The 21177-nt window shown below is 47.2% G+C and overlaps 8 protein-coding genes across 8 annotated transcripts; 4 read left to right on the forward strand and 4 right to left on the reverse strand.

Moving 5' to 3' along the window:
• Positions 1-414: 414 nt before the first annotated feature.
• MGYG_02901 (hypothetical protein) lies at positions 415-2217 on the reverse strand (the record flags this gene model as incomplete). The annotated part of the gene is made up of 3 exons (XM_003175324.1): positions 415-592; positions 737-1998; positions 2152-2217. The coding sequence occupies 3 exons, from the start codon at positions 2215-2217 to the stop codon at positions 415-417; spliced, it is 1506 nt and encodes a 501-aa protein (XP_003175372.1).
• A 1653-nt stretch (positions 2218-3870) lies between these two features.
• On the forward strand, positions 3871-4724 carry MGYG_02902 (hypothetical protein; the record flags this gene model as incomplete). The annotated part of the gene is made up of 2 exons (XM_003175325.1): positions 3871-3948; positions 4224-4724. 2 exons carry the CDS (start codon positions 3871-3873, stop codon positions 4722-4724), a joined length of 579 nt encoding a protein of 192 aa, XP_003175373.1.
• Positions 4725-5343: 619 nt separating this feature from the next.
• Positions 5344-7031, forward strand: MGYG_02903 (hypothetical protein; the record flags this gene model as incomplete). The annotated part of the gene is made up of 7 exons (XM_003175326.1): positions 5344-5800; positions 5953-6117; positions 6190-6343; positions 6398-6487; positions 6550-6583; positions 6682-6902; positions 6965-7031. The coding sequence occupies 7 exons, from the start codon at positions 5344-5346 to the stop codon at positions 7029-7031; spliced, it is 1188 nt and encodes a 395-aa protein (XP_003175374.1).
• Positions 7032-9087: 2056 nt separating this feature from the next.
• Positions 9088-11146, forward strand: MGYG_02904 (hypothetical protein; the record flags this gene model as incomplete). The annotated part of the gene is made up of 6 exons (XM_003175327.1): positions 9088-9136; positions 9325-9353; positions 9446-9964; positions 10026-10407; positions 10495-10535; positions 10715-11146. The coding sequence occupies 6 exons, from the start codon at positions 9088-9090 to the stop codon at positions 11144-11146; spliced, it is 1452 nt and encodes a 483-aa protein (XP_003175375.1).
• A 370-nt stretch (positions 11147-11516) lies between these two features.
• On the reverse strand, positions 11517-13938 carry MGYG_02905 (glutamate carboxypeptidase 2; the record flags this gene model as incomplete). The annotated part of the gene is made up of 3 exons (XM_003175328.1): positions 11517-11573; positions 11651-13011; positions 13080-13938. 3 exons carry the CDS (start codon positions 13936-13938, stop codon positions 11517-11519), a joined length of 2277 nt encoding a protein of 758 aa, XP_003175376.1.
• Positions 13939-15137: 1199 nt separating this feature from the next.
• On the reverse strand, positions 15138-16637 carry MGYG_02906 (RING-6; the record flags this gene model as incomplete). Its single annotated transcript, XM_003175329.1, has 3 exons — positions 15138-15953; positions 16024-16412; positions 16472-16637. 3 exons carry the CDS (start codon positions 16635-16637, stop codon positions 15138-15140), a joined length of 1371 nt encoding a protein of 456 aa, XP_003175377.1.
• A 915-nt stretch (positions 16638-17552) lies between these two features.
• On the reverse strand, positions 17553-19265 carry MGYG_02907 (hypothetical protein; the record flags this gene model as incomplete). Its single annotated transcript, XM_003175330.1, has 1 exon — positions 17553-19265. One exon carries the CDS (start codon positions 19263-19265, stop codon positions 17553-17555), a length of 1713 nt encoding a protein of 570 aa, XP_003175378.1.
• Positions 19266-20172: 907 nt separating this feature from the next.
• Positions 20173-20669, forward strand: MGYG_08999 (hypothetical protein; the record flags this gene model as incomplete). The annotated part of the gene is made up of 2 exons (XM_003175331.1): positions 20173-20187; positions 20442-20669. 2 exons carry the CDS (start codon positions 20173-20175, stop codon positions 20667-20669), a joined length of 243 nt encoding a protein of 80 aa, XP_003175379.1.
• Positions 20670-21177: the final 508 nt, after the last annotated feature.

A 21177-nucleotide genomic window follows, 5' to 3' on the forward strand; every position in this document is an offset into this window, starting at 1 on the left:
GACGCATTATTACTGCAAGGCATGACGGCTTGTTCATATGATCACTATTATTAATTCACCTGCATGCATTCAATGCCGGTAACTAGCCCGGCCCTCTCGCCTTGCCAAACAAGGTATTTTTTATTTCAGCGAGTTCTCACTTTATATACCCACCGTTCGGGTCTATATTTGCAATGTTATTTGGGAGAATGACCCACTTATTCCGGAATCCTCAATACGCCCAAGGTGATTATTGTTAAAGTCATTATGAAATATTATTAGAAAGTTGCCCGTATCTGTCATTTATTAACAGAAACTCAAGTCAAGTCCGTATCTTAGGCTGCCAATAACAAACGCCACCACCGAGTCCATCACAATCCAACCGAAAAAAGTCCGTAATACCTCAAATTGGCAGTTGGTAAGTTAGACCAGAACTTAGGTCTTCCCCCGCTTCACTGGAGTTGCTTTGACCCATAGAGGTACCCTAACATAACTTTGGTAGTTGTCAATGTGGTCCCAGCTATCCAATGCACCGCCATCTTTGTGGACTAGTTCTAGATCAAAATGCCAAAGAACTTTGGTCATCACGAGGCGAATCTCATAATAACCCATCCTAGGTTGAATCATTCCCGTTAGCAAGTTGAGTAATACAAATGTTTCCCCCATATATGGGAATGACTTGAGTACAAGGCACCCTTTTTGGAAGAGAAGGAGGAGGGGGGGGAGGAGGGGGGAGGGGGGGATTTCTGGTTATTACTTTTTACCAGGACAATTGTGTGCTCCGTATGCGAATGGCTGGAAAGCATTCTTATCATCCTTCGCAAATCCCGGGTCAAGCTTTTCGGCGCCAGGAAGCCAGCGCTCCGGGATATACGAATCAGGCAAATGGAAGTAATTAGGGGAGCGAAGTAGGGAATATCCGGCAACTGATACCAGAGTTCCAGCAGGGATCATTTCACCACATATCATCGTCCCACCTTCCGCCACGACACGGGGTAACCCATTTGTGCATGGCGTGTACATGCGAAGAGACTCCTCAATACAAGCCATGAGGTAGCTCATTCCCAACAAAGCATCGTACCTGATTTCATCGGAGCTGGAAAACCGAGTGCGAATATCTTTGACCAGTTTTTCCATGCAACGGGGGTTCTTGAACAAGAGATATGTCAAATAACGCAGCTGTGTAGCGGAGGTTTCGCTCCCTCCGAAAACAAAGATTGGGGAATTTTGTTGAAGCTCTGGCAGTGTAATACCATCATCAAGCAGCTTGCCCATAATGCCTATGCTGCCTTTTTCTGCATTTCTTCGATCCAAGTATCTTGCAAGCTTATCCGACGTATAATTGAGGAATTTCTGTCGCTGGCGACTTAAAACCGAGTGTGGCACCAGGCCCCAAATGACTCGGAAAAGCAGATACTCGTTCAGCACGAGGATGATTGCGAATGCCTTGAGGAATTGCTGGACGGATTCGACCCAGGGAATGTATCTGGAATTTTCCAGCAAGCCGAGAGATTCACCAAAGAGGAGCTCACCGACGACATCCAAGGCCGTAAAATTATACCAGTCCGACATGTCCATGGGAGCACCTTTGGATTCCTCCATGCGCTGCACAAGCAAGTCCGTATACTTGACAAACGTTGGCTCATTTTCTTTCAAGTTCTTTTCCGAGAATACTATGGTTATCAGCCTCTTCTGCCGTGTATGGCACTCGCCGTTCGCAGTAACGACTGAGTTGGCACCGCCCTCTTCTTCGACTCCGCGTATTGCGCGGGTGCCCCTGGCATTTGCACTGGTACCATAGATCTCCTTCCAGCCCTGTCCGTGAGCGAAGCTTAGCTCGTCGCTGGCAATCCGCACAACGTCGCCATATTTGCGGTGCAAGTTAAACCGAAACTGGGCCCGCTGTCCACTGAGAGTGGCCCAGGTAACTGGCAGTCGGGACAGCGCTGAATATTTGGGTCCTGGGAATTTTCGAAGCGGGTGGAAGAACAGGTTATATATCGCTGTTCCCAGGGTATACTATAGCCATCGGCAGCCCCTTTCCCCACCGGGGGGAGCAATCTAAATTAGCTAGCCGAAGCGGATGACGTGCAGTTTTGTATAACTAACTATTGTATATAAAGAACGAAAAAAAAAATTTACTTAAAAGGGGGCGGATAGACACCGACATACCAGAATAAAAAGCCCACCAGCTGTAATCAGAGTGGGCGATGTGACAGTGAGGGCCATGAGCGCCATTGTCGCACTAGATAATCAGATATCTGCTTGAATATCATGTTCCCAAGAGGGTAATTTGGATGAACCGGCGGCAGGGGCGGCTTATTTATAAACATACCTGCTTCGGTAAAGGGAGTTCAACTTTATTGAAATAGTAGAACAAGAGAATGGACTGGTGCGACGGCCTATGTCAAATACGTGCCGGGAGAGGATTATACGCTTTAACTAGGTATTACTTTCGAGCGATCTTATTGCTAGGTTATCGGGGCTCTGCATGCGATAAGCAAACAAAAGCCATTAATTGCTAAAAGAATAGAAAAAATGAAAAGAGAAAAAAGTAAAAAAAAAAAAAAAAAAAGGGAGGCGGAAGGGGGGAGGGGGGAAGGGGGGGTGGGTGTGAGTATATGTATATGATAGTTAGCCTGATAGCCTGGTACCGGGCCTGCAACGTATTACGGGTTCCAACCTGCTGCTACCTTCCGGCGGCACATCCCGCTTGGGCCGAGAATGGCCATTAAGCTGTCACGAACGATATCGGCTAATCGAAACCTCGACTATATTGGTGGAAAAGCATGCACGGAGGACGGAGGTGCAGAACTATAAAAGCGTCGAGCGACAAGCCGCGAAGGACACGACGGTCGCTGCATGCCCGTTCGTCTAATTAGAATATCTTGTGGCCCCATTTTAGACGGACAACACATGCCTGCACCGAAGCTAACTCGTTAGCTAGCTAGTTAACTTGCTTGGTGACATATGTACGCACCGGCTTACTCCGTACCACTGATCAAAAGGTTTCGTGTCCAGTCCAACCCAACGCCCCTTTCTGGAAAGTATAATGACCCCCTGCTTCTGGCTCCGACCAGAGAGCTGGGAAGATTTACTTACCCCGCGCAGCCGTAGATATTCTACCGTTTTGCTGGGCCCGAATTCTTCAGCCTGTCACCAGAGCACCGGGACGGCTTCGCGATGTTTTGATTGCCCCCTTATTCTTTGTTCACCCCTGAGAACTGAAGTTAGCAAGGCCATGTGAAAGGGGAAACTTTAGGGTAATTTGCATTTCCCTTAGCTAAGAGTAATAACATGAAGCCAGAATATAACCCACTTTGACGCAGAATGCTGGCAGGGTGGTCAACCGCTTACAGAAATCGTGCGATCACCAAAGTGGAGGTTTCATGTGTAAATTATGGAGAGAAAGAGAGAAAGCCAAACCGAAGAGACTCGAGAAGAGAAAAAGAAAATATAAAGGTTCGGAAAACCCGAGATCGCCTTCTGCTTGTCATGGCTCTACTCATCTGAATGTGCTGTGGCGTCGTCACTGGTCCTGCGAGCCCAACTTCGTTGAAGAAATCTTTTCTTTTTTATGTTCTTCAGAAGACGTTTTGATCCTTGCTTGCTTGTTGCATATTGCATGGGATGGGCTCCCTGGCGAAGCAGTCATAAGGTATCGCCGGTTACCGAAAACCGAAACGAAATACGCCGTTGACTGCTTGTATTTTTTATTCTCGGCCAGGAGTTGCTTCCAAATACGGGGTTTAGTAAGGCCGGGCCATTGGCCAAGAACGTTACTCCGTAATTAAATGCAATATCGACCGGGGTCAAGCGATCTGTTTGGAAGTGTGAAGAATTAATCTTTCACGCAAGGTTGTTTCTCATCTTTAGTTGGGGGAACAAAACATGGCCTTTGTCCAACCGCAGAGTTCAGCGTTTCTAGGGCTGTGGAGTTCTTTTGTCTTTTTTCGTATACCGCATATAGTTTGTGTAAAGTTGCTGGAGTTTGCCGTCAAGACAGGATCGTCGTTGATAAATTGAACATACATCAAACTCTGGAGAACAACCTTGGCCCACTTGCAATCAACTCCGTTACAATGTCCGGAGTACGGAGGAGTTTTTCGCACTTGTAAACTTTGGAAAGGAAACGTGCAGCCGGTGCCTCAATGGCCCCAGAGTTTCGGCCTGCTTGGTGAAGGCTTCATCCGTCCCAGCATCCGCCAGCGTGGATTTATAGCTAGTTTTAGATTACCTGACAGCCTCGACCATCTCCGACAGGCACAGTGCGCAAAGTTGTCCGTGAATATGGTAGTCTATTTGACCTCTGCCATCAGTTGAAGGCTGGTTTCAATTGTGGCAAGCCCGCATCGCGACCAAGGTTGAAAACGGGAGGCCACACGAGCTCAGCCACCTCAACAGATGTCCTCATTCCTTTCCAGAGTTATAGAGTCATGCTGGAGATTGTTTTCATATACGGAATATGGAGCATCTGTTTACATATCTTAAACCTTCTGTCGTGCCACGACACAGTTATCGCGTTGGAATTTCCAGTGATCCCATGGCTTAATGAAGGTCATGCCTCAAGCCTCCTGGAGTCCCTCAAAAGGGCCCCAACGTCTTCGAGGAAGAACGAACGAAACGTCCGTCGCACTTCGTCCAGGCTCGTGGGTCTCATGCTGCCAGTTCTCTTGTCTTTTGATTCTTTGTCTGTTAAACTTCGGCTGCGGGACCTCGTAAGCGGAATGGCTTGGAGATTGTGATGGAAAAGGGATGTGCTGTCAGGATCTCCGTTTTCCTGGGAACATCGAAGATTTTCATGGCTCAAGTCTAGTCCTTTCCTGGCAGGATGGAGAGGATGGAGAGTTTAGCAATTTCCTCAAAAGTCGAGAATACGGGTGAACGGCCGTATCTTGATAGGCGTATAGCTAAACAAGCGCAATAATGGCAAAGGCGGATGTCGATTGTTCGGTTGTAAGCTTTCGTGTTTGTCAGCTGCACGGACAAGGCGGCCAGTGCAAGTGTTATTGACAATGCTCGGTTGTTCGCACGATTGTTGTTTTAAGAACATGCTCAGAGGCGCCGTCTCTAGTGGAATTCGAACCATGGTTATGGGATGGAAGAGGCCCACCGACTGTGGGCCACGTAGGATTTATTATTGTAGAGCACTCTTTTGGGATTCCCCAAGGACCAAGTATCCTAAAATATTTTCATCATGTTAAAGTTTAAAATTAGAGAATGGATGAAACGAAATCGTCCAGCGGGGAAAGGGGGTCCTTGCTCATACTTTATATAAACTCTTCGTCCGACCGGATTTATGGAAAGATGTAGACAAGTCGATATCAAATCCCATCATCTCCTATTTCGAGTATTGCTCTCACCATGTCGTTCCCAGCTATTTTTCAATGGCTTGTATCTGCCGTAACATCACCACATTCCAAAATTCGGGGTCTGTCTGCTCTGCTTCAGGCATCTTCCCGCAATCCCAAGAAGGATGACTATCATCGTCAGCAGAAAAATATAATAAACCTTCTCAAGGGAAGTTCATATACAATCCCTCGCCTTGAGAAATGTCTCGAGGGGTGGTATATGGGAGTCAACCCGGCGTACGAAAAGATAAAAGCTGGGGAGGGCGAATTTCTGAGAGAGTATGTTGAGCTTATGTTGCATAATCTTGGAGATACCAATCTAACAGCTTTCTCAATACGAAGATGGATTGAACGAGACAACTTGAGAGAGATGGCAGTCAAAGTTGACCTGAGTCTCTGCATTGCTTGCTTTTTCCCTCGAACAACGGAAGAGAAATTGCAAGTTCTCTTCGAAAAGATGGCATGGGTATGTACTTATTCCCTGGATTATTGCGTCGAATAACAAGGAGCCACCACTAATTAATTCTGTATTAGTTCTTTGCCTTTGACGATGGTAATAATGATAGGCTCAATTTGCGCGAGAGAAAACACTCCCACACATACTAACAAGCCCTGTTATTAGATGTTGACAGTTTCCTCACGTCAGAAGAATTTGTGAGGCAGGATCCGGCTGCCTTCGTAAAGTACTGGCTTGACCCGAACCGCAGCGGCCCAGAACCATATGTTCTCCCAAGCTGCATCATCTACCGTACCGTTGGCCCCAAGCTTGCGGTAGGGTGGTCAAAAGGTGAAGAACATCATTAGCATTTCCCTTATAACTGATAAAAATGTGCCAGGCTAACCTTGATGTGTCCTTTAGAATCCAAGGCCCAATTTCAGAAGACGACAGTTGAATATATTGACTGCTTAATGGAAGTTAGCAAACAGCGAGAGAAGTACTTACCATCGCTAGAGGAATACATTGAGGGAAGGATAATCAATATTGGAGTATATCCAACGCTCGACTTGATACCGTAAGTCAGGCTGCATAGGAATCAAGGGGCAACCGCAGCTAATACGAAGCATAGCTACGCCGCTAATATCGAGGTATCCGACGAAGTGCTGAGACACGAGTCAGTGCAGACAATACGATGGCATATTGTCCGAATTATATGCCTGTGGGTATTGACATTCTCATAATAATGGAACGTTGCTGACCGAGTGTGACGATGACATGAAGAATGAACGATATCTTCTCGGTTAAGAAGGAGATTGTAAGTAACCCCACCCAGATATTTCGTTTTGCGCACCACGAGGAAGATAGTGATGAGGCATAAGTGACTAACTGACTGCTTTGCCGACAAATTTTTAGAAAGACTGCCAGTTCGATAACATAATCCCTCTTCTTTTGGTTCACAAGGGAATGAGTGTCCAAGCTGCAGTGGACTACACCGTTGGTTTAATAGAAGAATCATATCGGATTGTGAATGCGGCAGGGGCTCGTCTCCCGAAACTCGATGGTAAAGCCAAAGAAGATTTAGATACCTATATCGAGCAGTGCAAAGATCAGGCTGCAGGGAGCATATATTTCCAGTATGTGATAGCCCAACAAATAGGACTAAGGAGACGGACTAACTTAATGACCGTAAAAATAGCCAATACTCACCGAGATACCTCCCCAGGTCTGCTTTCCAGGGAGACAAGATTGTTGTTCAGTTATAATGCGTATGAAGAGGGTGAGGTTGAAGCAAACCTCGTTGTCCGTGGGGCGTTGGTTGAGTTATAAATAGGGACTTTTTGGTTTTTTATTTTTCTTGTTCGCATTTCTTTTTTCCCAGTTCTTGTTGCCCCTTTTCCATGTTCTTCAAAGTCCCCGTATGTTCATTTTGCTACTGTATGAGAGCTGGCGCTGTGTTGGTGCTGGTTTTCTCGCTGGCGCAAGCATGCATGCTATATGACACTGCATTGATGTATCAAGTTTATACATGGCACATTGATGGTCACTGGTCCCAATAATAATAATATGCATTCCATGGTATGTGCAAAACCCTTCTTCGATGATCAAGTATAGACGCAGTGCTTATGAAGATGAAAATCTGTCTTCATTTCTTCAATTTTTACCCCGCTGTCGAGTTGAGCATATATAAACAATCTGTCTTTAAGTTTCGACCACGCAGAGGGCAGTAACCTTCTCGGCTAAGGCTGAGCCTTGATGAAGCTAGGATCTTTGTATGCCTAACATCTGCTTGTAGGGATGGTACTTCCGGATCCTGAAATATAATCATAGATTTCGGCCCAATGTTGTTTTCCACTGAGGGGGCGCGGAGATATGATCCCACCTGCTTTGTAATACTTCGTAAACGCCTCCGTACTCGGCATCTGATTGAATGCACGCCGTATAGAGGCTTGTGGTCGATACGAGGCCAATGCCTCTTCGTACATAAATGTTGGGTATCAGCTTGTAGTTTCACTCTTGGTGGAGCATCATGATGAAATGAAAGCCTTCCAGTCAAAGTCAGGCTTGCATCAAAGTACTCTGTAAGAAACCCTGTCGAAGATCAATCTGTCGGGAGTGCCTGGGAAGCTTATAAGTATTAACCATCATGAACTTGCTGTCACTTTTTTTTCATCCATCTTGTCGTTACTTTTTCTTTCTTTTGTAGGGTGCTGCTTATGTCATCATCACATATATTATATCACGTGATACGGATCTTGTCGTGCCGGTCGGGCCGAAAGTCCCGCCGAAGCAGAATTGGAAGGGCCAGGCTAAATCAGGAAATTGAAGACGTCTTGCTTCATCAAGAGGCAGACTTGAGGCTGAGGTCACTGTGATACTGATAATTTATGACCGTTAAACGGCATTCTTTGAGCTGCTTTCATTCGCTTTGCTTGAGCGGAGTATTGTGTTGGCCAGAAGCAAACGCCATGCCGCAGTTCCGAACGGGGTCTTCAGCCATTTGACAGGGGTTAGGGGGTTTGCTAGTTAACGAGTCAGCTCCCCCGCCAACGACCCCCAAAGCTGCCGCAAACTTGCAGCAATAATACGCCCCAGAAAACGCTGTGCGCCAATTACCCAGAGCTGATTGACCAATCTATGCACAGGCACCACTCCAGTTGGAGCCCATGCCTAATGGGGGCTGTTTTTTGTTGCAACGCGGCCATCTGTTCGTTGCAGATGCCTTCCAACAAGGTAAGTAGTGAGTTAGCTGGGTGGTGCTGAGGCAGTAAATATGGACTGTTCAAACCATATGACTACGGAGTAACTACGGAGGATGGAGTATATCGTGACAGGATGTGGACAGAGGATGAATTGCTCTCCCATCACTTTGGGGGGCCTTGCAGTTTGGTCAGCAAGTTTCGCAGTGGAGTTTAAGCATCGAGCCATCGCCCTAAGCTTCCTTCGCTGTGGAGATACCGGCTCTTTCCCCCCTTGTCGACGCTGAGTCAGGTCGGTTATGCCAGCAACTAGCGGAGAGACGCGAGCCGGTTGAAATCTGTGACGGTCCCGAGCGTGATCATAAAGGCTTTTTTATTTTAATCCCCGTAACAACTCCCTCATAAAGTAAGGTCTTCGCCTTCACGATCGTTCGATGGAGTTGTTATAGGTTTACATAGCCTCCTAACTCCAATATCCCTCGAAAAAGAAGCTTCGGGAAACGTCTGAACAGCATAGGCAAGAGCAAGAGCAGCCTCATTACTTAGCCGAGCCTGTTCCCTTCACGGCCCGCCTCCTGGGGGGTGGTCTCATATCTATCGCAGGGCCTTCGATATCGTCATCATGGCGAAGCCAACACCTAAACTGCCTGTGCAGCAGTTTGTGATATTAGGTGAGTGAGAGGTACCCACCCTAGACAAACTCATATAATATCATCCCTGGCTAACAAGTATGGCTTTATTTCATCCATCTTAGCTATTTGTCGATTTGCTGAACCCGGTATAGCCATGCGTCCTCCGACTCCGTGCATTCAACCCCCTTATACACCAAGACGCTAATCTGTGACTTTTATTACTACAGTTGTCTTCACATCCGTCTTTCCATACCTAGTATGATACTCTATTCTTTCCCGAGCTTACATCCTAGCCCATGATATTATATCTGTTGGTCATCTTGCACAATTACTAACGGGTTATATTAGCCTGAAATGGTCCGGACATTCGGCGTTGTCGAAAGAGATGTTGCAAAATGGGTTGGCATCCTCTCTGCCATATTCGCCTTGTGCCAATGCATCACTGCTGTCCCCTGGGGAAACCTGTCTGACCGAATTGGCCGCAAGCCCGTAGTATTAATGTGTCTTTCTGCAACAATGTTTTTTACGCTTCTGTTCGGAGTTTCTACTTCACTTCCCATGGCTGTATTGACGCGCGCATGTCTTGGGTTCAGCAGCGGGAACGTCGGGATTATTCGAACTGTTGTGGCCGAGCTTGTCCCCGAGCGTGAGCTTCAACCTCGTGCCTTCAGTTTAATGCCCCTAGTATGGACTATCGGGAGCATTTTCGGTCCCGCGTTTGGAGGGGCCTTAGTGAATCCGGTGAAAAAATACCCAGAAATATTTGGAAATAGCCATTTTTTCAAAACATACCCTTTTTCATTGCCGAATATTCTCGCGGGAGGGTTTTTTATTATTGGAATTGTTACGGGGTTTTTATTCTTGAAGGTAAGCCCTGGTCTTGAAGTGCCGACTAAAGATGAGCTGTTGAACTTAACTTCTTCATTAGGAAACTCTGTCATTCAAAAAGAATGATCGGGACTATGGTCTCGTCCTTGGTAAAATGCTAACAAGTACTTGCTGCGGCTGTGGGAGAAAACCGGAAAAAAATCCCGGACATAAAGACAACGAATCCACGCCCCTTCTTGGTGACAGTCGGGCATCGGTGTCAGGTGCTGGTAAGGAGCAGAAAAGGCAAAATACCTCTGCTAAATGGACGGAGGTTTTAACCTTCCAATCTGTGATAATTCTCTCAATATACGCCTCGTTAGGGCTCCATAGCGTAGCCTTCGACTCTGTGCTACCCGTGTTTTTGAACCATCCAAGGCAGAAAATGGAAAATAACCCTGATGTAAAGCTTCCATTCAAGTTCTCTTCCGGATTTGGGATAGGTATGTGACAGTCACCAACTACAGTATCGTTAATATCTCTTTTTTCAAACAAGTTCAAGTATGAGCTAACTCAATCTGAAACTATAGATTCACAAGCCATTGGTATCTTGTTTACACTGAACGGAGTAGTAGGAATGATTGTTCAATTTTTCATTTTCCCCCCAACAGCAAAACGCTTTGGGGTCCTACGATGTTTCAAAGTGTCTGCTCTCGTGTTCCCAGTTCTCTACTTCTTTACGCCTTTCCTTGCCCTCTTCCCAACAGATAACACACGCCAACTTGCACAGTAATCCTGATGGCAATCAAGCTGAGTGCCGTGGTCTTTGCATTCCCATCATCGATCATACTGCTTACAAACTCAGCTTCGAGTGTTTCTGTCCTTGGAACCTTGAATGGTGTTGCCACGAGCGCTTCTGCTATTGGTAGGGCCATTGGTCCGGCTGCCTTGGGCGGTATATTCTCTGCTGGCGTCAAAGCAGGGTACATGATAATACCTTGGTGGACCTTGGCTTTCATAGCAGCAATTAGCGCGCTTCCAGCCTTTTGGATCATTGAAACAGACGGCTTCGCAGGTAATACTGAAGAACAAGATAATGAAGACATAGTCGTGGCTATCGGTGATACGGAACAGGATAGCCCACCCCTTCTAGAGGTGCAACCTGAAAATACAGCCGGCCAAAGAGAGCTTAGCAATTCAGACGGCAAAGCCGCAGAGGATAAGACCACCCCATCAGCCTGATCCAACTCCTGATTTTCTAATGAAGATGAACGACCGTATAACCATATATTTGGATTCCAAACGTTCCCTAAAAAATTGCCATCTCATGACTTCCCTCTCCCACACCTTTTTTTTTTCTTTTGAAAAAGTTTTCGAAGTTGATCCAAAGATATAACAAGCAATATTCCGGTGTTACTTTCATAGCGGCTTAATGTGTTCAAAGACCTTTCACACCCTTTTTCTATCTGCTACAGGCCAATAGATAGCGTCCATATAAAGAACAATGAAGATTCTCGGTTACTATTTACGTTTGGAGTAGACACAAGTGTATAAATAAATAGCAAGTCCGGCAGCTATATGAGAGGAGTAAAGAGTCGTAAAAATAAGTCTATTATCCCAAGAATTCAGTAACATCGTCAATCTTAGATTTAATGATGTCCTGCCATTTCTACGCAAATAACGAAAAATCACTGTTAGCAACAGACACAACACTATTAATGACCGCCAGAGCTTGTAAATACGTACCTTGGCGTTCTCCAAGTCGTTGTCTTCAAAACTTTCAACTAGGCCAGGGAAAGTTGCACCGGAATACCCAGTCCACCGCCCTGGTGCAAAAATAACATGTTTGTACCAGCCTCTATTATCAAGTCCTTTATCGTATAGGAACTTCCTTTCAATATATTTGTACTTCTGGTTGGCAAAGCGGATTTTGAAATAGAGGATAAGCCTGCTCCACCAATGGCCACCGTTCTCTAACTCCGTAGCAAGCGACTCGGTGTAAGCGTCAAATTTAATAGCATTCCGGTGGAACGTAGCGATGGCATCATCCATAGGAGAGAAATCGAACTGTCTCATAGCCTCGGGAGAGACTTTATCTTTGACCAAATCCAAATACTTCTTCAATGCAGAAGCATAGTCAGTGGCATTCAGCGCGAGAATCGGAGTCTCTGCAAGGTATGCCGCTGTAAGGGACCACATTTTTGTCATTGCAATGTGATATTTAAAGCCAACGTCGCCAAATCGGTCCATCCAGTCAAAGCTATCATAGTTAGAGTGGTATTGATAAACTGGATCGCCCTCTCCAGCTACAAAGGTTAAATCAACACTTGGAATTCCGGCGAAATCCTGGAAGGCTGTAAAATCACTGCCACTTCCCATTACACCGATTTCACCACCCCAAACGTCAAGGATGGTCTGCCCCTTGATCGTCTGATTTGGAGATAGGACCTGTCCAGCGGCGTTATTAATAGCTTTGTTGAGCAAGGGGCTAGCATCGACCTTGAACTTCGTTCCACTAGTAGAGACATCGACATTGAGATATGCAACGTGGGCTCTTGACAGCCACGAAAGATTTTCTTCGACCCATTCCGTTGATCCAATTAGTGCATACTCTTCAGCATCCCAGCTAGCGAATACAATCGTTCTTTTTGGTTTCCAGCCACCCTTGAGGGCTTCTCCAAAGCTGCGAATGACTTCATTCAATACAGCGGAGCCACTGTTGGGATCGGACGCACCACCGGCTATCCACGCATCTCGATGGTTGCCCAAAACAATGACCTCATCCGGTATTGAGCCTTTGATAACGCCAATGACATTCCAGATAGGAGTAGTTACATACTCCTGTTCATTATAGAGATTAATCATGATGTTCTCGGGAGAAGGGCCGATATTATAGTCAACACCTTTATGGACCAGGCCGCCTTGCCATTCCTTGCCAAATTCCAGTGGTTTAGGCCCATGCCCGTTGAGAGCTTTCAACAAGGGGATGGCGTCTTTGTAAGAGATTGGTAATGAAGGAATGGTAGCAAGGAAGTCTTTCGGATCCTGTCTTGGGCAACCGGGGTTGGAGGGATATCCAGGGGTCGTGGGATCACCGGCTCCGGCAGCTTTGGCGGTAAACGTGAGCTAACGGTCGTAAAGCAGTGCAAACATAGGTTGGAACAGAAACACTTACTCAAAAAGCCAACACTCCCTCTTTGCACAGCACTTGGGTTTCTAGCCGGCCCATCAGGATATGCTTTGTATCCGTTCAACTCGGTCATATCTCCATCTTCCTGTGGATCGGTGTAGATAATGACTCCGACCATACCGAGTTCTTGGGCACGCTTAACTTTCAGTCCACGCAGATTTCCGCCATACTTCGCCAAGGCAATTTTCCCTTCCAAAGTCACATTTGCTTTGAGGAGGGCTTCGTAGTCTTCGTAATCTCCATTATTCACATAAACATATTGAGCGGTGACATTGCCGTTGGCTGAGTATCCGTGAAAAGTGGGAATCCGATCTTTCAGATTGCTGGTGGCATCTTTATCGAGTTTGTCCTCTTCCAATGAAGCCTCGTACATAACTTTTACATCGTGGCCTTCTTTCTTTGTCTCGAGAAGTGCCAATCGGTGGCTGACGGGGTAATTCAGGTAGACTTCATATGTCGTGATCTGGACATCTGGGACCCCAAATTCCTCCCATTTCTCCTTTGTCCAGATGGCTAAGCTCAGGTTTTTCCCCGCGAGATGTGCTCCAGATGCGTAATGATGACTCCAATCTCTTGTCTTGTCTGCATTTGGGACAGTCTGTAGTAGATGCTGGAGAGACGCATAGTCGAGGCCGTTTCTCGATACCCAGGGAAGATGATCAGAGATTGAGCCGTATCCGCGTGGGAGTAGAGCAAAAGGTAAGAGTAGCACGATGACTGATAGAACTAATATCGAACCCAGGCATGTGGTACATAATCGGCGGATTCTTCTATGCGGATAGCGTGGCGGGCGCTGCGCTACTTCGACATAGAGCAATGGTGTGGTCTCGTGCCTGTACTGCATCCTCGTACGGTTCCCCATTAGTGGTTACAACGATTAAATTAGATGATAACTGATGGCGAGGGCAGTCATCGCAGCCCAGAAGCAGCAAGATGAGAAGGGCACGAAAGGAAGGATGTGAAGGATGAAAATACTGCAGCCTGGATCTTCTGACGGCTCCGTCTCGGGGCACATACCGTCATTAACACTTTTCCCCACAAACGCGCTTAGTGACCAATCGGCTGTTTCTTCTTACCGCAAAATGTGACCAGAGTTTGCCGAATCTCATTACCTTGGAGCTACGATTATAGACGTTGATGGGAAGATATTAGGAGGGAGAGAGATATAAAAGATGGCCTAGGGAGGTAGTGGTATATGTCCGAAAAGAGGGGACACGATGATCCCTTTAAATACACTTACAGAGGAAGAAGTACAGTAGAATAAGAGAAAAGAGGGAGAAAGGAGCAGTGTGTTTTCGTCTCTCTTTTTCCCGCTTGATTATCTAACTAGAATCAGAAAAAAGCATTGGGTCGTACCTTTGTCTTGTTTCTGCGTGGCCTGTCTCCCGGTCGAATACTGGTATCAATCTTCGAGTTAAGAAAAACTTCGATTCTTGCGGAAGGCCTTGGTGAAGTTAAGGAAAGTAGGAGAGTTGGAGCTATGGAAGTTGATAGCAAGAAGAGAGTAGAAGGGATGAAGGAGGAGAGCCATGCTTGATCAGTGATCATTCTGGTAACGATCTGTGATCCGACTCACCAGTGCGTCGAAGTGGAAGCCCAACTAGGAGAGGCGGGTCTCTCGTTGATCCGAATAGAAGGGAGGGCGGGTGAAAGTGGTGAGAAAGCCGGTTGTACCAGACGTTTTGATGTGTAGCCGTGGCCATGTCATCGTGATATATCGAGTAGGGAGATGATTAGATGTGGGCTTCGCGCAACAATGTACGCACCTGAAACAGCAGAAGCGAGCAAAGTTGCCGATCATCAACTCGGAATAATCAAGACAAGAGTAATATTGCTTGGTGAAGAAAGAAAGAAAAAAATTGTGGTACGTTCAAAAGACTTATCTGCACGTGAAAAAGTCCCATCGTCTCTCTGACGGTCCGGCCCCCAAACTCCAGAGTGAAGAACATATGATGGCTTCCGTTTAGTTCCTCCATTTTTTGACTTGGAGTGGTTCATGAGATAGCTGGCGGCCCAGTAAGTTTAATATGTTAGGATGGACGCTTACGCTGGGAGGTTGACAACTTCTTCGGCACCAGCAACGGGTTCCACTGCTGTCTCCCCTGGAGCAACCTCGTCTTTCTGGTTCGGAACAAAGGCATATCGGGGTAGGCGAGCCAGTTTTTCCTCTGGACTGATCTCATTATCGGAATAAACTAGTCTGGTGGACTTAGCCTTTTCTTTCTTCGAAGGTTTACCAGCAGCCCCTTCTTCAGGGGTTCCGGGGGCGGGGCTTGGCTTAGCTGGTAACTCTTTGGCTTGCTTAGCAGCCTCCGAAATCAACTTATCAGCTGACGCTGAGAGAGATTCAGAATTAGCATCTGGAAGCGGATGAATACGGTTGCCATGCACGTCTGTCGGCATAGTAACAGCTGGAGGTCCCGAAACTTGGCCATGGTGCAGCTGTTGCATTTGGAAAGCATTGACTTGCGGGGCACCAAAACTGGGCCGTTGAGGCAGCCCTGGAGCGGGTGGTAGGCTTGGTGTTCGAGTAGGGTAGGAAGGCGATATAGTCTGAGGCGGCGTATGGGTTCTCATTGACTGCTGGTGCTGCTGGTGATGGTACGGGAGTGTAGGGCTGGCTCCGACTGGAGAAACAATGGGGGGAACACCGGCCTGTGGGTATGGTGACGTTGACATGTTCGTAGGAGGGTACTGAGGCATAGGATAGGTTTGTGGCCCGGTTGGTGGTACAAAACCGGGCTGCTGAGGCTGTTGTGGGAAGGCGGTCGGGGGTTGTCCATACGGAGCTGCGTAATGCTGGCCAGAGCCATTGGCCGGCTGCTGGGGGGCATTATACTGCGGTGTGCTAGGCTGCTGCTACATCACGAGCGTTAGCTTAACTTCGATATCCCACGATATAAATACGCGGCAAGAAATAAGAACATACATATGGAGTGCCACCAGGCGTAGACTGTGACTGTTGTCCAGCTCCAATAGGTGTAGTGTCTCCACTGCTTCCACCCGCCGCATGCTCCGCCAAACGCGCCTTATGCTCCGCAAGTCTCTTCTTCAACTCAGAAGGGGACTCGAACTTCGGCTTCTTCGACTGCCCGCTACTACCAGATGTGCCCGGTGCAGGATTTCCCGTCGCCGCACGTCGTTCAGCCTCAGCCTGCTGATACTGTTGCAGGACACGCTGGTTGTGGGCCTGCAACACATCCTCCGGCACACCTTCCATGCCAAAAATCTCGATATCGAGACTTGATCGGTTCTGAAGCGCATTATCGACTTGGGATAGGGACTCTTTATGAACCTGGCTCATATGTACCGACAAACCTAGAACAAGACAAATGTCAGAAAAGAAAAGAAAAAGACACGATAAGTAGACACCGTACCTCCAGCTGTGTTTAACCTCCTCCCACACCTCTCGCATTTGAAGTGCTTTGCCTTCTGGTGAGAAATGAGAATCTTCAAGTCATCAAAGTCACGCTCACAGTAATAGCACCAAGGCCTCGCGAGCAACTCCTCGAGATCCGGATGGCCGCGCTTTTTCTTCCCCATCCTGCTGGTATGAGTGACGAAATAGTCACCCTTTGAAAAAAATGATAAAATAAAGAAAAAGGAAAAGAGAAAAAAGAAACTAAAACAGGGCGAAGCAGAGTAGGTATAAATAAGTTAATGCGAGTCTCCGAAGAGCCAATGATGCGCTCCCCGTCCACGTCTTCCTCTTTGCTGTCTTCGTCTTCGTCAAATTCTTAGAAAAGGCGGAAGTCGCTTTTTCATTCGTCCTCGTTCTGGGCAAGGTATCACGTTGATCGTCACTGGGCCGCCACAAGACACCGACGACGGTGATGTGATGTTTGGTCATGATGTGGATGGAGATGATTATGGCGATAAAAGGAGTAGATTAGGCAGAAGATTGGCTAACTACTGCTAGACAGCTAGATGTTTCTTTTTTCTTTTTCTTTTCAGGATAAAGTTTCATTTGTCCAAGTAACTATTGTACATGCGCAGCCGAGAACTATTTTAATGCATTCCCGCCCAGTTTGTGCTCCCCCCCTAGTTAGTTTACCCAAGCAAGAAAAGCAAGCAAGTAGTCAATGCAGCAGCGGGAGGTATCAACACGTCGCAGTAAAGCAAAAAAGCAGAGCAAAGCAGTATCAGAAACAAGCCCCTCCCAAAGACCAGTCAGTGTATGTAGCTGTGAAAAGAAAAAAACAAGTTGGGGAAAAACAGACAGAAATACAAAAGCCTCGGACGCCCAAGTAAACGCATAGTAAATGGAGCAAAAACCAGAGAGCAAAACAGATATTACAGTCGAATCGAATCGCCATGCTAGTAAGTAGTAAGAAGCTTGAGGAGCTGAGACATTCGTTGTCCTCCTCAACTCCACAAAAGGGTGAAAAAAGAAAAGAAAGATATTAACACGTTAAACACGCCAGTTGTTCAAACATCTCATCATCATCAGCGTCATGATCAACGATGAGATGCCGTATGCATATGGTAATGAAACGAATTCCCTTCCCCACGCTCAGAAATAGGTGTGACAGGCTCAGTCTTGCCAGTTACATCTCGCCTCATCTTCTTGATAGAAGGAGGTTGGCTATCTGCTCTCTCTGTGGAGTTAGCGGCAGTTCTCTTCCTGCTCGCTGATGATCCAACTGACGGATCGAGACTGGCTTCTCGTTCAGCTACCCGTGCGGCCTCGATCTGGGCCTTGGTTCGTTTGGGATTTCTTGTTCTTCCTTCCTGATTGAATTTAGCCCAATGTAGAATCATGGCTTCCGTACGTTTGGGATGTTTGGAGTTTTTGATTTTGAGCTGATTTTTCGGATCTTGAAGGGGATCCGGATAGAATGGCGTGGAGGCTTTTGATGTTCCAGCTGATGTCGGGGCCGGAGATTTTGGTGACTTAGGCGATTTGACGGGAGCGCTGCGAGGGGTGCTGGTTGATAATGCATACAGGGCTTGAGCTAAGGGCCGTGCAGATTTCCGTGCAGGAGTTGGAACGCTGCTTTGGGGTGTAGCGTGTCTAGAGTGTGAGCGGGAATGGTCACCGGGGCTGTTGGGTTCAGAAGGAGCCTGAGATGTGTCACCAGTCGATGAAGGTTTTGAGCCTCCATATCGGGTTACACGTTTAGGCACCAGAAGGGCTTTGGCTTCGGCGTCCGCCTTTGCCACGTTGGGAGCTCTCTTCTTCGGCTTAATAACGGGCGGTGGACGAAGTTTGGGGACACACTCTACCCCATTTTCCTTGACGTTGGCCCAGCGGTTCATTTTCCAGGGCTCTGTGCCGCTTAACTTCATCTTTCGCATCTGGTCGGCAGTAGGAATGAAGCCACCCTGAGCGAAGGGGTCCTGATATCCAATTTGGCTGATTTTTGGATCATGTTTATAGCCATATAGCATTGCTTCCTTCTTATCCTCAAACACCTGTGGATCTTCAAGCTCTCTTGGGTTCGAGGTCTTCTTGAGTGATGATCGGGTAGCTCGTTTTATCAGCTTTTCAAGAGCCATGTGTTCATCCTGCCAGACCCTGAGTGCATGAGCTGCATTGACTGTGATTGCATAGAGCTCCTTTGTCGAGAGGGTTGAGGGATCCTTCATAATATCGATGTATATATTGGGATCTGTGAGAGTCAAGAATTTCCCTGGAGCAGTAGAAGCTGACTCGTAAGGCTCCGGGCGCTCAAACCCATCAAATGAACCCTCCCATCGCGATTTGATCTCATCTCGCTTGCCCTCGTAGTCTTCTGTAAAATTTCTGACATCATGCATGGTCCAATGGCGTTCCAGCTCTTCCTCAACATTGGGTGTGCCTTCACTCTGAGAGGCAGCTGGAAGACGGCTCCCTTGGTCTGATTCAAGAGATGGAGTCAGATTCTCTTCTGCGACCAAGTTGTTAAACAGGTCTTTGGCAATATCTGGGTGGTCATCTCGCATATGCTGCTTGAGATTGTCAAGGGGGTTGCCAATGGCTGATGTTGACTCCGAGGGAAACTCTAGCCCACACCAAGTGCATTTTACAGGGGGCAAATCAGGAGCTGGGGTATGTTGGGAAGAGGCTGACGGCAGGCTTCGTGGTTCAGATAATCCTCGCTGGACCCTCTGTATTATGGGAGAGTCCGGAGCGTTTATCTGCGGCATCCCAATGTCGATGTCATCCTTTGGTGCAGACGTCGACGACATCGTGGCACAGAAGAAGATAAGATGAAGAAGAAAAGAAAAAGAAAGGAAGGGGGAAAGGGAAGAAACGAGAAGAGGGCTCTCTCTCTCCTGTGTACGAAGTTAGTAAAGTGAAGTGACCGCAGACCACAAAGTAGTAAGGTAGATGCGAATAACAAGGCATCGCCGCATTACTGCATCACATGGGCCGAGAGGGAGGGAGGACAAGAATAGAATGGAGAACACGACATGGAAGAAGAAGATGTATAAAACAGCGGGCATCGAAGGTGAAGGGCGTGGATAGAAGCGCACGAAGAGAACATATTTCTTGTCCCTTATGCTGAGAAGGGAGAAACCGAAGCAGTGATGTGGCAGCAATGCTGCGCCGGGCAAGGTAGCTGGATGAAGCGAAGTAGAAAAACTCTTTACTTACCTCAATAGATTAAAGCCGTCTTTATTATTATTAATAATAATAGTATCATTAAAGTCGTTGATGTGTTGATGCAGGCCAGCGTAGCGTTGAGTGACTTGCGTGAAGAAAAAGTAACTTCCTTGGGCCTTTTAGTTAGAGTATTAAACGGCCAACCAAGAACGAAGTTATCAAGGCTGCGCCGTGTTGGTAGGCGTACGGCCAGGCCGGAATCAAGTAGAATCGGTCAACGACGAGAAGAGTAGAAGTAAACCCGCCCAGCGGATCAGCGGAAAGGATGAAAACGAAATGGAAAGGGGAAAAAAAAGGGCAAGGTAAAGTAGCTGTAGATAAAACAGGGCTGAAGGGGGAGACAGGATCAGGGAGGGTAAGAAGCCGTCTCGAGCGTTTTGAAGGATTGAACAGTACGACCGCGAGAGCCAGCACCTTGAGAGAGAAGGAGGAAGAGAAGAAAAGAAAAATCTAGTTTTGGGTTAGTAAGGCAGAGCTGGTGAGCCCAGGATGTCCGGCCATTTAGTAAGTAGAGAGAGAAAAGGGAGTCGACGAGGTGAAGGGAGATGAGAAGAAACAGAAGAAGAGAAGAGAGAGAAAAAGTAAATCTAGTTTGAGGTGGCGAGGAGACGTGGTTATGTTGTTTTGGGGGTGATGAATGGGATGCTGGCTTATATGGTGATGGCTATCTCGGCTAGAGGGAACAGAGAGATGATGAAGAAGAAGATGATGATGGGGATTTTTTTCTCACTCCAGAAGAGGCTGTCGGGCCTGTCTAGATCGGAGAGAGTAAAGGCGCTGAGAGGAGGACGGCAGTGACAAGAGGGCTGGCTGACGTCGGGGAAAAAAGGGAAGAGGAGGACAGGACAGGCACAGGCGAAGAAAGAAAGGCCTTTGTCGGCTCGAGGACACGACAGGGCCAGGGGGTTGTTGGTTGGTGCTCTCTTGCTGTTGCTGGGGAAGAAGTTTGCAGCAGCAGCAGCAGCAGCATCCACGATCCGATCTAGATGTGGATTTTTTTTTTCCTTAGAAGAAGGACGAGGAAGAAAGGGAAAAGGAAAGAAAAAAAGAAAAGAAAAAACTAATACGGAGTAAAATAAGTTTAGTTCCAAAGGGACAAACACTTGCTTGACTTTCTTCCTCGCCTTTCTTCTTCGTCTCTTTCGCTCGTCTGATACATAGTCGGGTTAGTAAGCAGGCTGAGACCCAATCAGAGGGCGAGAAAGTTGCGGATAAGTTACATGGCGTCAAACTCGTTACGCGACGATACGGAGGACAAGGGCATGGAGATGAAAGGCACCGAGCCTGATGGATGATCTCAATAGCCAGAACAGACAGGCGGTTGTATTATTACCTATTGAAGCGACAACAGCATCCTCTAATGAACAAGGTAGCGTCCTACCGCTGGATCTCACCAGGTTCTTTTCACCCGGGAATCGCGCGTGAGGACCTCTTGGAGGCGTCTCTTCCTTAGCGCGGGGGGAATGCATATCCCTTTTTACTATTTTAACCTCA

This window comes from Nannizzia gypsea, genomic scaffold, assembly GCF_000150975.2.
Source record: "Nannizzia gypsea CBS 118893 supercont1.2 genomic scaffold, whole genome shotgun sequence".
Lineage (NCBI taxonomy): Eukaryota > Fungi > Ascomycota > Eurotiomycetes > Onygenales > Arthrodermataceae > Nannizzia > Nannizzia gypsea.